At 38.1% G+C, this 12,525-nt stretch overlaps 2 protein-coding genes and 2 long non-coding RNA genes across 5 annotated transcripts; 2 read left to right on the top strand and 2 right to left on the bottom strand.

The window, feature by feature from the left end:
- Positions 1-202: 202 nt before the first annotated feature.
- LOC108368541 (uncharacterized) lies at positions 203-1,785 on the bottom strand. Its single transcript, XM_017623390.1, has 2 exons — positions 332-1,785; positions 203-274 (listed from the first exon to the last, which is right to left on the bottom strand). The coding sequence occupies exon 1, from the start codon at positions 1,665-1,667 to the stop codon at positions 483-485; it is 1,185 nt and encodes a 394-aa protein (XP_017478879.1). The 5' UTR covers positions 1,668-1,785; the 3' UTR covers positions 203-274; positions 332-482.
- A 196-nt stretch (positions 1,786-1,981) lies between these two features.
- Positions 1,982-4,322, bottom strand: Vps33B (vacuolar protein sorting 33B). Its single transcript, XM_017623388.1, has 2 exons — positions 3,657-4,322; positions 1,982-3,591 (listed from the first exon to the last, which is right to left on the bottom strand). Exons 1-2 carry the CDS (start codon positions 4,140-4,142, stop codon positions 2,086-2,088), a joined length of 1,992 nt encoding a protein of 663 aa, XP_017478877.1. The 5' UTR covers positions 4,143-4,322; the 3' UTR covers positions 1,982-2,085.
- A 2,348-nt stretch (positions 4,323-6,670) lies between these two features.
- LOC108368538 (uncharacterized) lies at positions 6,671-7,544 on the top strand. The gene is made up of 2 exons (XR_001848384.1): positions 6,671-7,108; positions 7,235-7,544. It is a non-coding gene; the product is annotated as an uncharacterized LOC108368538 (long non-coding RNA).
- Positions 7,545-7,660: 116 nt separating this feature from the next.
- Positions 7,661-9,742, top strand: LOC108368539 (uncharacterized). Of its 2 annotated transcripts, XR_001848386.1 has the most exons (4): positions 7,661-8,426; positions 8,487-8,520; positions 8,578-8,726; positions 8,829-9,742. It is a non-coding gene; the product is annotated as an uncharacterized LOC108368539 (long non-coding RNA). The 2 variants fall into 2 exon arrangements; XR_001848385.1 differs by having other exon boundaries at positions 8,578-9,742.
- The last annotated feature ends 2,783 nt before the right edge of the window (positions 9,743-12,525 follow it).

Genomic DNA, 12,525 nt, shown 5'->3' with positions numbered 1-12,525 from the left:
CACGCAAAAAATACTGCATTAGAATATTTACCACGCAATTAAATCTAAACTTTTACCTCCTGGTGTACTTTATTCCAAATTATAACAAAACTATGATAAATTGTTGCAATTAAAATTGAAAACCAAATGTTTTGTTTTTATTTTTAAATCCACTACAATCTATTTAAAATAATAGCAAACAAATTTAACAATAATAATATTATGTATTTAAACCATAACGTTTTTTTATTTACTATCTAGGGGAGAAAGCATTCGGATTTTATAAATTATGCGCCTAGAAAAAAGCATTGTGATGTTTGATAAATATTTATTATTATTAAAAATACATTACATTATTCAGCCCAAGTGATATGGATTTTCCAAAAATACCCCTGAAGAATTTGGCTGAATCGTACACATGAATTTTTTCAGGTTTAATTTAGATTTTTAGAGGTAAAACATTTTGTAGCTTTGCGATTGTCCTGATACCAACCATCCTTGCCCTATCTGCTCTTCCCTGTCATTCCCGGCACGCGGTAGAGGAATTCCCCATCATCATCATAATACGCATCTTCCACTCGATAGGTCGCTCCCTCGCGCCAAACTTTGCGTGGAATATGTATGCGGTCCTTAACGCGCGTAATTTCAAAACGTTTTTGATCCTCAGCACTGATTACAATTTCACTGCTTTCATATTTTTCCAGCAGATTGTAACCACCCGCATTAATATTATGCGGCGCCTTTGAAATTATGCCTGTACCATTCGGATTTTCAAGCCTAGCAACTGTTTGCTGCGCTGCTCCCTCAGCTGTGGGCGATTCGTTATTGGATGAATGAGTCGAAGAAGCTCCTAGCTCCAACGGCGATAGCTTGTATTTCTTCAGTTCTTGTATGCGCATTCTTCTTTTATCGTGCACTTTTTCTAGCAAATAAGTTTCGTCCTCTGCGTTAGTTGCTGGTGCTGTCTCAGCCTCGATTAAGTTTCCTGCCATCAATTGTGGGGTTTCTTGTTCTTTCTCTTCTGCATATTTTTTGCAACTTGTAATAATAGATAGAAATTCTTTTTTCTTTGGACGGGGCAGCGTGGTTCTTGGTGGCAGTTCTTCAGCAAGAGCGCGCAAATCTTCAGCACGTCTTGTGGCGAACTTCTGCAAATGAGCTTGAAAATTAGGTGGAAGTTGCAACAGTCCGGGATCCTTTCGAAACTTTTCCCAATTTTGTATGACCGTCTCATCGTGTTTGCGGATTCGCTCGATGGTTCGCGCCTGCCATTTAGCCCCTAGTATTTTCTGCACGATTTCTATAGTAGCAGGAAAGCTTTCTGCCAAGCGCTCGGCAGTCCATTCCTCAGGGTCGCGCGCATGTAACGTGCGTATTTGCTCCTTCTCGGCATATGTGAGCAAGTTTGGCAATTTGGCTTCGCGAAAGTATTTGTGCTTGACCATAAGATGGCGCACACGTTCCCGTTGGTGCATTATTTGACGTTCATGCTCACGATGCATTTGATTCGCAGTCATAAAATCAGATTCCAAGTCGCCAAAACCTTCGGGATCTTGCATGAGGCGTTTCTCAACACTTTCCATGCTAGTGAGCTGATGCCCGACGCCGGGGTTGGATCGCCGACCTACACCACGCACCAAACGTGACATGGTTATGTGCAAATGACGAACTTGCGAAGCAGGCACCATTTTATTATTATCGAAAAACTATAAAATACAAATTAATTAGTGTTTCTCAAAAAGAACTAAAGCGCAAATTTTAATGAAGCACTAAGCTCAAAACACGAAAACAGGTGATGAACAGCTGATTGTCATTTACGCGACGTCGCAAAAAAAACGCCGTTGAACATTCGACGAGGCGGTGAAATTTTGACATTAGCGGCGTTCAATTGTGCGCTATGGGGCGCAAAAGTATTTTCCCGCCAAAGTGTCCGTTAAAATTTTTCATTGAATGTGCGTACTTTAACCGTGTCAAATTTGTATTAATAAATAGGGATAAATATGCAATTTTTATTAAAAAATAGTGTTACATACAAATTCGTAATATCGACTTAAATAATAATAATAGTGTCTTTTGTGTGAGAATTCTGCGTTTATTCGAGTTGTGTCAGAAAGCACCTGCAATAAGATCCCCACCGGTTATAATTGCGTCAGCGCCCATAATAATTTGCGAACCTGTAATGCGGGAAATCAAATCACAGGCACCGATCTCTGCATACGTCATTCCGCCAAGAACGAAGACAAAGAGGTTGCGCTTACGCATGGGGAAGATATCCTTTAACTCATTCAGCTTGACAGAATTGGCGTGTGATTTCGCGCTGATTGCGGTGCCATCAGGTAGGTGCATGAGCAATTTGTCCACCATACCTACTTTGGTGGCGAATTCTTCTGAAGATTGCGCTTTCAGCAGGTACGAACTTAGCTGTGCTGCAATGGGAATATATAGATTGTTGAACACATAGCTAGCACAGCCGGCAGATGGACTTGCTGAATTATTACCGACACCGGCACTCGCTGCTCCAGCACTCGGTGGCGGCTCAGCACCAGCAGACGACGCCATCAGTCTGAGACGATTAGCATTCGCTTGAAATTCGGTTTGTTGAAATTTCGGTATGGGCAGGTTTGACAGCAGCTTGGCTGGTGTGTTTGCTTTCTCCTCTTCCCATGCCACAGGCAGTAGCCCAGCCATTGCCAATTGTTGAAAAACAACCAAATGCTGCTGGCCAAAGTAATTACAGTAGTTGCGCGCAAATTGTATTATCTCATCAGAGCTTATGCCAGCACAGAGGTGTAGTAGGCAAAGTAAGCGTAGAGTATTATATTGCTGACCATCAGATGTAAGCAGCTCATCGATTTCGTTGAGTATGCGTTTACGTGAAACGTTGTTGAGTATGTCCTCTTCCAGTGATTGTACACGTCGAAAGTTCCCTCCTAACATTTCGATGACTTGTTCGCTCGCGTTCAGGTGACGCATAACCTTCGCTTTCAGCTCTGTAACTTTGGGCAACTTGCGTGCCACATAGTCGTGCATTTCGTCGAGCTTCATGTCGTTAAATTTTTGCACTTCCAAGCCTATTGCTTTTGCTTGCGCGCGTATCTGACTGCTGGCTTGTGCAAAATGTTTGTAACGATTTTCGCCATATATTTCATCGCTCAATGCGTTCATACGTATACTAGGCAGTTTTCCGGCTCTTGGCTTTTCAACTGGTGGCTTTTCATTCAGCTTTTGTTGATCCACACGATGAGGTAGTTGAAATATTGCTAATTTTTGACGGGAAATTTTATTTGAACTCGCTTGCAGTTCAATTTCGGCAGCGCGCCTATTAAAAACTTCAAGTAACAGGCCGGCATAAATAGCCGGTGTAAGTAAACTTGAAGCATAGTCCTTATCACGATCGATAATGAGCATGCAAGCGAAATCTGGCGACGGTTCCTTGATGGTGTCATGGTCAAGCTTGCCAAGTTTGTATAACATTTTCACTAAATTCGCAGAATTTTCACCGAAAGTGAGTACCAATTCAGGTCGCCCGCACACAGCTTGTAATACACGTAACGATTGTGCTACGGCTGGTAGCAAAGATGTGTCCTTGCGCAAATATACCGTTGAAAAAACCTATTTAAATGCGTGTTTTTTTTTTTTTTATTGAACTAATATAAACCAGATGCAAAGGTACTCACATTTGGTACCTCCATACTGAGTATACCTTGATCGAGGTTGATAAAATCCCAGTTATAACGATGGAGCTGCACCAAACCGTAAAGTCCTTCCTCCTCCAGCAAAACATGAAAGTGAGTAAAGCAGCTGGGTACACAAATGATATGAAAATTTTTCACATTTGCTTCGAGATCGGTGGGCTCTTGACGTTCTAATTCGAGTATGTGCCGCACTACATGTTGAAATGTTTCTAATCTGCTGTGTATTAGGTAAATGTGCACTTGATTTTCTGCTGTACGAGGTATAATATGATCTTCATCGAATTTGAAGATCCGTTGTATACCCTTTAACTTCAGCCAGGATGCAGCACAGACATGCTCCAAAGGTTTAATCAGTGTATGTTCTATGATAAGGTCTTTTTTGCCAGGTATTGAGCAAATAATGGCCTGCAGTTTTTCTTGTGCAATAAGTTGGAAACTCTGTAACTTTTTATCCAACGTTAACTCCATTGTAATTATAGTCGTTGTAGTTAAGTTTCTCTTTAAAAATAGCTTCAACAAAACACTTTGGTGGCAGATTTTTTGCCCATTTTGTAGAGATTCGAACTAGTTTTCCGTGTTATGACTCAAAATGAAAACATTGCAGACGTGTTGCTTTGCAAATCTAATGCAGCTGTCAAAAACAGCTGTTTTGCGTTTGCAGTGCAAGAAGACGAAGAGAGTTTGAACAACAAGTGTTGTATAATAAATAAAATCAGTGTTGAGCAATCGGAATTATATAAAAAAAAGTTCAGGACCCACCACATACAAAATTTGCGTTGCGTTGGCGTTGGCTATGAATACATGAATTCAAATGCAACTCATAACCAAAATTTGCATCTCGGGAAATCTTTAGCTATTTGTACAACGATTTAGGGGTGGGGGAGGGAGAGGGGCGTGGCTCCCCAAACCCCCCCTAAACGAAAGAGGATGAACGCCGCTTTATGAAAAGTCACCCCTGCACAGAGGCGCATGCGGACTTTATCCCCGTCAAGGTAATGCTCCGAGTCGATGTTGGCACCTCGGATAGAGCGCTCGTCAAGAACGCACGAGGAGTATCTTCCATCTGTCACAAAATTATCAATTTTGGATCGTAAATATCTTTTTCTTCATGCACGAAAACGCGCGGACTTTTTATCCGGGTAGAAATGTACAAGAAGTTAATTTGAAGTAACAGCCGTTATATCCGATAGCAAATTTTGTAAAATATAAAAATGGAAATTGCACTAAAGGTTCAGAAATGTAGGTATTTTCTAATTATATTAGCTGTATGATATAAATACACACAAAAATCATTGGCCCGTAGTCATAGTNAAAAAGCTGCAACTAACTTTAAAGTCGACTTTATTTTGACTATGACTACGGGCCATTGTTTAGAACTTATTTGTTGATTCCGGGAACGAAAGTGGTTTTTTGCATTCCTCACGCTCTGGGCACTTTTGGCACGGGTTAGCACATTTTTGACACTTGTGAGAGAGTAACTTATTTTTACGCTACCGAAACAGCCCGGAAAGCGTGTGGAACAAACCTCTTATGTGCTGCACTAACTTGCACCAGATAAGAAGCTGGTGTAGTTAAGTTATTCACCGTCTAAAAACGAGCTTTTGGAACGCAAGATAATTTTTTAGCCCCAGATTTGAGAAGCAAAAATTCTAATTTAATAATAGTAATAATAGATTGGCGCTTACACATATGTTAGTGTATGGCCGAGCATCTCCTCCGATTTGTGGCGTGCGCCTTGATGTTGTCATATAGAGCGGAGGGACCTACAGTTTTATGCCGACTCCGAACGGCAATTGTGTTTTTATGAGAAGCTCTTTTTCATGGCAGAAATGCACTCCGAGGTTTGCCATTGCCTGCCGAGGGACGACCGCTGTTAAGAAAAAACCTATTTTCTACATATTTTTGCGATGTTCCTTTGACCAGGGCTTGAACCCAGGCGTTGCGGAGTGCAAGCGCGCACTGCTTACCACTACACCACAGCGGTCAACAATTCTAATTTAGAATTTCTAAATAATAAAACCGCATTGAACAGTTAAATGCACCAGAGCAAACTCAACGTTTAGGCGATTTTTTTACATACTACGTTTATGTGACAGAGTTCATGAATTCCAAAATGGGCCCGTTTAAGCATAGTTCGAGAATTCATGAAATAAAATGTTTTGAAAAAGTGGCTGGCGAGAAACTAAAAAGTAGGGTTGTGACTATTTTGGCCTCCTTTTGAAATTGCAAAAGCCGTTGGTTTTAATATATTTTCAGTTGATTCTCTTTGAATTTATTTTAGTTGCGTTCCACAACTTTTCTGGGTTAAAACCTGTAAAACTGTCAAATTCTTGCGAGTTAGGGAACGCAACTTTTATATTTGAACAATTCTACACAACTTTTCCAGTGTTTTAAATCCTGGTTATGCCACTCATGCTTTTTAATATAAAAACATCATAACCCTAGTAAACAGCTGATTGTGAAACGCGGCGTTGCCGGACTTGCACTTCACGATTGCATGAAATTATGCCGAATTCATGGTTAACTTTCATGTATAATTGAATTCATGAAATGGTGTTTATGCAGACACTTTTAACCCAAATTCATGAAATGAATTCGTGTATTAGTTTACGCACAAACGTAGTAACGGCTTCTGTCCTCTAGAGTGTGTCTGCTTCTGTCTTCTGCTTTTACTGTAAAAAATAATAAAAAATTAAAAAGTTTCAATATTACTGTGGCGTATTAATATTTAAGTCAATATTGTTATTGAGCTTTGTACCTCGATTATGTGGTTTATTTTTGGTTGGTAAATTTTCAAAATTCGAAAAGTTCCTAGGTTAAATTAAGTTATCCAAAAAGAAGCATTTCAAACTTTTTATTTGTGGCTTGCAAATACTACAAATGGGATAATGTCCTTTAAAATCAACCCTGCTGCTATTGTCTAAATGTCACTTATCATATGTTACGGCGAATTCGAGACAGCACGTATGTTATTTGCAAAAACATTTTAAAGCTATGTTACTTTGTCGCGCCCCTCCGCCGACGAAATAACCAACACATGGCGGAAAACACGAACTGCCAGATGTGCACAAGCCAACGAACATGAATATACAGCTGCTGGCCGCGCAGCACCAACACCATCCAACAAGAAGAAACAGCGAAGAGGCAGCAAAAATAGCAGAGACAGTGGACAGTGGCGCAGCAGCGCGAAACAAGTGAGGTAAAACAAGTTTTCGATGGAGAAATGTATGTCAAAACTAGAGTCAGTCGCTCTGAAAACGTCATCGTGTTCGGACAAGGAAGCGCATTTTTGACGGGTAGAAGAATTTCAACGCGTTGCTGTGTTTTTTCGCTCTACACACACGTTCAATTTAAGTTTGATCTTAATAATTGATTGCAAACATTTGAGCGAATGTGAGCTCTTGCAACTAGTTAAAGCAGCCGCGAGTGAAATTGTGAGTAAAATTAAGCAAACAACATTTAACGAGCAGTGAATACAAAGTGAATTTCCTATTGAAGGTTGTTGCTAATTAAATCTGAAAATTCCGATTCATACTAAATTTGTAAAGATATTTTTATAGAAAGAACGGGAGCATATTAAGTAACATAATCGTTGTACCAAAGTAAAGGTCTTATTTTGAAGAGTGTGTACAATTTAGGAAGTTGTATGAAATAAATTTCTTAAATAATCGCAAAACTGTGATTTAGTGAAGTGATTAGTGAGTGAATGTCGCTAAAGAAGAGCGAATTAAAGAGCAATAGAAAAAGCATAACAACGAGCCTGAGAGCCGAGCATCAGCCAATTCGCAGCAGAAAATAAACAAAACAAAGTGTATGGATATTCAGAAAAAAGGCGAAAGTTCGATTCTTGAAAATAATCACAAGGTAAATGGTACTCAAAATTTTAAAATTTGTGGTTACGCTTTAGATATAAGGGTAATATTAAATCAAGCTTGTTAGCTTTAAAAATTAGCAATACACATCTACTGCATACATACATACATAGGTGTAAAAGACATACGTACATATGTATAAAATACGAATATTATTTTAGAACACTTCGAGCAGTAGATGAATAAATTTATTAGTATTAAATGAAAATGCAAAGTATGCTTGTCGTCGTAGCAGCAGCCAACATTAAAGTGGTCGCCATATCCCCTATTCGTAGCAATTACGTGCTCATTCGCAGAGTATATCTGTGGTCATAAACAATAACCACCTAAGTCGATTTAAGGAAGAATTGAGTTATATATGCTATCGTATTCTGCAACTACTATTCCGCATGTGAAATCTCCATCTCGCCAGCTGGGCTATTTAAAAAGTTATAGACGAACATATTTTGATTTCCACATAAGGTTAATATTACAATCCAAACGTTTAAAACGTTTCTTCTCGAATTCAGATGCTTCGACTTAGGCGGTTATTGCGTATGACCACAAATATTTGTATTAACGGCGGCTACTGCTTCAGTCCGGCACGTCTTGTTTCTTCTGGTCAGCAAAATAGTAGCGACAGTGGCAGCAGCAACTGCACTGTGGCAGAAGCCGAGACAGTCGATGTAACAACAGTCTGCGCAAAGTCTGCTAGCGAAGGTGATGACTGTTGGTGGCGGGGGTGAAGATGTCGATTGGTTTTCATTTTCCTACTTCTGGTATTTCGTTTAACGCTGCACTCTAAAATATGTTCACTCTCTTTGTCCCATGCTCGTTAGTTGTCAAAATATGCCGTTTCAAACTCTCACCTACGAGAGCGTGCTGGAAATACTACAAAAATGTTTGTTTATTTGAGAAAATCACGCTAAACGATGAAAAATAATTTATTTTTGTATTCTAGAAGCAGTTGTAATGGAAGAGGCAGAAAAAGTATTGTACGAAGGTAGCCATTGTCTTGATTCTTTTTTTAATAATCTTATACCTGCTTTTAGCTATCCAGGAGGTTGTCTGCAGCAGAATTATTAAGGCGCCAGAAGGTTCTACGACCAGTTATATAGGCGTTTGCCCAATCAACCAAAGATGTTAATTTAATTTTGGCATCGCATTTGCTGTTTAAAACCATTCTAATGCTTAAGTGAAGGTAAAAGAAAGTGAAAAAGTTATTAAGATATCTAAAATGATATCCTTGCCACTAGACCATATGGGAAAATACTCTGTGAATTCTTCATTGAAATATTTATAGATTGTATACGGCGATGTTGCAGCCTAATGCAAGAGAAATGATGTCCATTATAAAATTAACTTTAATAGAAATAAATCTAAGGTGTATGTAGACAGATTTATGGAGGATTAGTTGTTCAGTAAGTTAAGTTAAGGCGATAGTATTAGAAAAACTTCAATCTTGTACCATTTTTTTATTTACGATTTCGTTCATTTAGAGCGTTAACTTTCGAAATCTGAACTGAATTCGAATCTCGAACTGAGGTGCCATACTGAAGCTAAATAAGTTTCAAATAGACAAATAAAAAGTGCCGAATAAGGTGTCATTCTTTTTAATGGAAATAATATTTATTTCCTTCTAATTTAGCAACAAAATATGAGCCATATTTCTAGAAAAAATTGCGATACCAAAATAAGATACAACTTAAGGAACTATAAATCCTTAATTACTATTTTTCAAAAGTGTAACTTTGTTACCTTATGTCAAATTGTAAAATAAGGCGACATTCGAAGTAAAATAGGACCAAAAAAACGGCAAGTTTTAAGTCAAGCTAGCAGACCGGCTATCACAGTTCTCGCCATCGAAAAGCTACGAAATTTCCATTAAAAATTTGAAAAAATTGCATATTAGTCAATCAGTAATTACTTGCTAAGTTATTAATATGCACGAAAGTGTGCTGAAAACCTAATTGTACTCGAAACAAAATGCCTTCATTTACATTATTTGGCTACTTTCCAAATGAAAAAAATATGCCGCAGCTTCAACTGTGCTCCCGCCACAACGAAAAGAAGAAAAACCTCCACATACAATTTTTGGTTGAATCCAAATGGTTATCTAAGCACTTGCACTTAAGCGCAAACGAACATATATTTACTTATATGTGCATAAACACGAATTTGTATTTTTTATTTGGCACGAGGCAGTCTACAATATTTTTTATTTACTTCGAATGGAAATCTATTTTTGTGGTATTGCTGCTCTAAAAATCGTATGGATAAAAACGTGATTCATTGCGTCGACCGTTTTTATTTACTTAAAATAATTTTTGTATTATACTCCGAGAAAATGCGAGTTTTTACGTATACCATATTTAAATGTTGATAACGAACTTTATTTTATTTTGTTCACATTCCATTATTTAAAGCATTTGTATTAGAAATCATAAAAGCATTCTCGAAATACATATGTACATAGATTAGGAAAACATTTAAGATGCAAAACAGTTTTATGTTTAGTAAAAAGCAAGAGATACATATTCAGCGTTATCATGAGTTTCATTTTCCCCGAACTGGTTCACTTTTTTTCATTGTATTCGGGCGAAACTCACGATATTGTTTATACATTCACATCACCATCTTTGTACATTTAGGCTAAGTAATTAAAATTAATAATAACTATTGGCAGTGACAATGATATAAAAATTAAAACTACATTACAATGTGCTCTTTTCGTTCCAATTCGCATGACTTTTATTGCCACTCTAAAATGATTTCACATTTTTAAACAAGCGCGTGAGTTTGTCGATTCGAAACGAACTGGATATTCGCAAAAGCAGCTACTACAAATATACTACATTGTACCATCCCGCAGTCACTGATGCGCTACAAACACTGTTGCCTTCACCGGCATACTGAATGTCAATGTTCCAGTAGTTCTCTACCTATCTTCTTCGATATTCATTTGTAAAACATTGCGCGAAATGCCGTAAGAAATTTTTGTCCGCTGCGGCTTCTTAATGCTTACGGCAGCTTCTAAGTTCAAGGTTTACCAAATTTTAATAAGTACATAAGGGTCGACGGAGCCAAGTGGAAAATAGCAGCAAATTAATCTTATTGCTGGCGTTCCCGTTGTGGAGTAAATATTTGGAAGCTACAAAGATGTGTATGTTATATTCATTAATTCTCCTGAGACGCTTATAAGCAATCATCTAAGACTGGATATATGAAATTAAATTTGAAACGGGCCCACTATTATAAACAAATATTCGAAAAAGCGATTGCGACACTTCGGAGCACGCGCGAATGAGTAAATTTTCCGAACTGTAGCTGGAGACTAGATTTCGAAACGAAAATATGGTTCTCAAATACTGTAGTGTTTGCCTGTCGAACTATTTATTGACAGCTCACCTAAAAATATAAGGCCCGCTTCTTAAAGTTCAAAGGCTAGCGGAATTAAAATGAGCATGCAATGGCTTCTGCTATGACGAGGGCAGGGATGAATGTTTGTATAATTGATACAATTTAAAAGCGAAAAGAATAACTAAAAAAGCAATTTCACACATCGCTAAGCGCTTGTTTAAACTTTTCCTTCGATTTCTGCAGCCATGGCGATCTCAAAAATTGCGATTCTGTTCTCCCTGTCGCTAAAAATTGTACAGCCTAAATTCCTAAATTTTAGTTTCTTATCCGTCCGCAAGGAGCGTTGTCCAAATTTTCTTACACTTTAATTGAGATAAATAGTTGAAATAAAGCTAAGTAATAGCAAAAACAATAGCAGCCTCAATTCGGATTTTATTTCTTTCTCCAGTAGCGCAGCGTAGCCATGAGACAATCTATAAATAGTTTCAGCATTTCGGAACAGAGGTTTGTGGAACTGTGTAGGCCCACATAAGTACTTTGTAACAATGTCTTTGGGGAGATCCGTATCAATACACAAAGACACAAAGACAGTAAAGGGACTAACCAAAATTTTGCAAAATTTGTTCCTCAAGGTGAATAGAGCTTTGTATATTTTTGTATCAAATTGGTTTCAAGAAAATCTATATTCATTTCAGGAAGTATCCTGGTCAGTGGTCAGTGGGGCAAGACTTTTGGGTAAATATGTTGAAAAGCAGAATTAGCAGAATATAAATAATATCTGAGGAGAAGATGAGAATGATGAAACCTCAAGTGAAAATGAAATGTAAATCGCGAAAATCGCTAAAAAATTGCTCAGATTTACTTAGTATTTTTTTGCCAAGGAGTTTTAGCGATTGCGAATGTTGGAAACCAGCTGCTGGTGTTCGCCTTGACATTGCCACACAAATGGTGGACCTGACCCGAGCGACAGATTGGTTTCCATGAGGAGCTTTTTCAAGGCAGTGCTTTACCATTACCTGCTGAGGGATGATTGTTATTGTTAAGAACGTTTTTGTATGTTGATTGGAACAAATATCGAACTTGGTTCCTGCCGAGTAGAAGTACCTTCAACCGTTCGCCAAAGCAACCTCTAACAGCTAAGTATTGCGCATAGTTGTAATGCATTTATAAATCTACGCTGGCCAACCCGTAATAACGATCGTATTTACCCGGTTATAAGCGTTGAACGGTCATCCGCGGCTTCGTATGTGATTTCCGCTCTACGCTTTACGCTTGACGCGTTTATGAATATATTGTCGACGTCATTCATGAGGAGACACTACAGCTTTTTCCAGTTGTGCACAACAAAGCACATCGTCATTATTGTAATTATCTTTTAGTTTGTACGCGATCACTGTATAAAATGTATTTTCATTAAGTAGTTGAATATCTACATACCTACAAACACAAACACAAAAGCATAATTGTAACAATAACTAAAAAAAATATATAATCTTGAGCGAAAATAAGTACAGTATAGTAATTTGGGGCGAGCTGCGAATGCAAAGCGCAAAGTGACAGCAAAAAGAACAGTGAAGTTAACACAACGCCAACTCATTGCCATTGGCGCTGACACAAGTATTTAAGCAACAACAAAGGTA

This window comes from Rhagoletis zephyria, unplaced genomic scaffold, assembly GCF_001687245.7.
Source record: "Rhagoletis zephyria isolate East Lansing unplaced genomic scaffold, Rhagoletis_zephyria_1.1 Rzeph_scaffold_03173, whole genome shotgun sequence".
Classification (NCBI taxonomy): Eukaryota; Metazoa; Arthropoda; class Insecta; order Diptera; family Tephritidae; genus Rhagoletis; species Rhagoletis zephyria.
The sequence above is the reverse complement of the archived record's forward strand: the minus strand, read 5'-3'. Positions and strand labels throughout refer to the sequence as shown.

Coding starts and splice junctions, on each gene's coding strand:
- LOC108368541 (XM_017623390.1), bottom strand. CDS start 1,667: ATGGTGCCTGCTTCGCAAGTTCGTCATTTGCACATAACCATGTCACGT.
- Vps33B (XM_017623388.1), bottom strand. CDS start 4,142: ATGGAGTTAACGTTGGATAAAAAGTTACAGAGTTTCCAACTTATTGCA. Junction 3,592..3,656: donor TCAGTATGGAGGTACCAAAT/GTGAGTACCTTT, acceptor GCATTTAAATAG/GTTTTTTCAACGGTATATTT.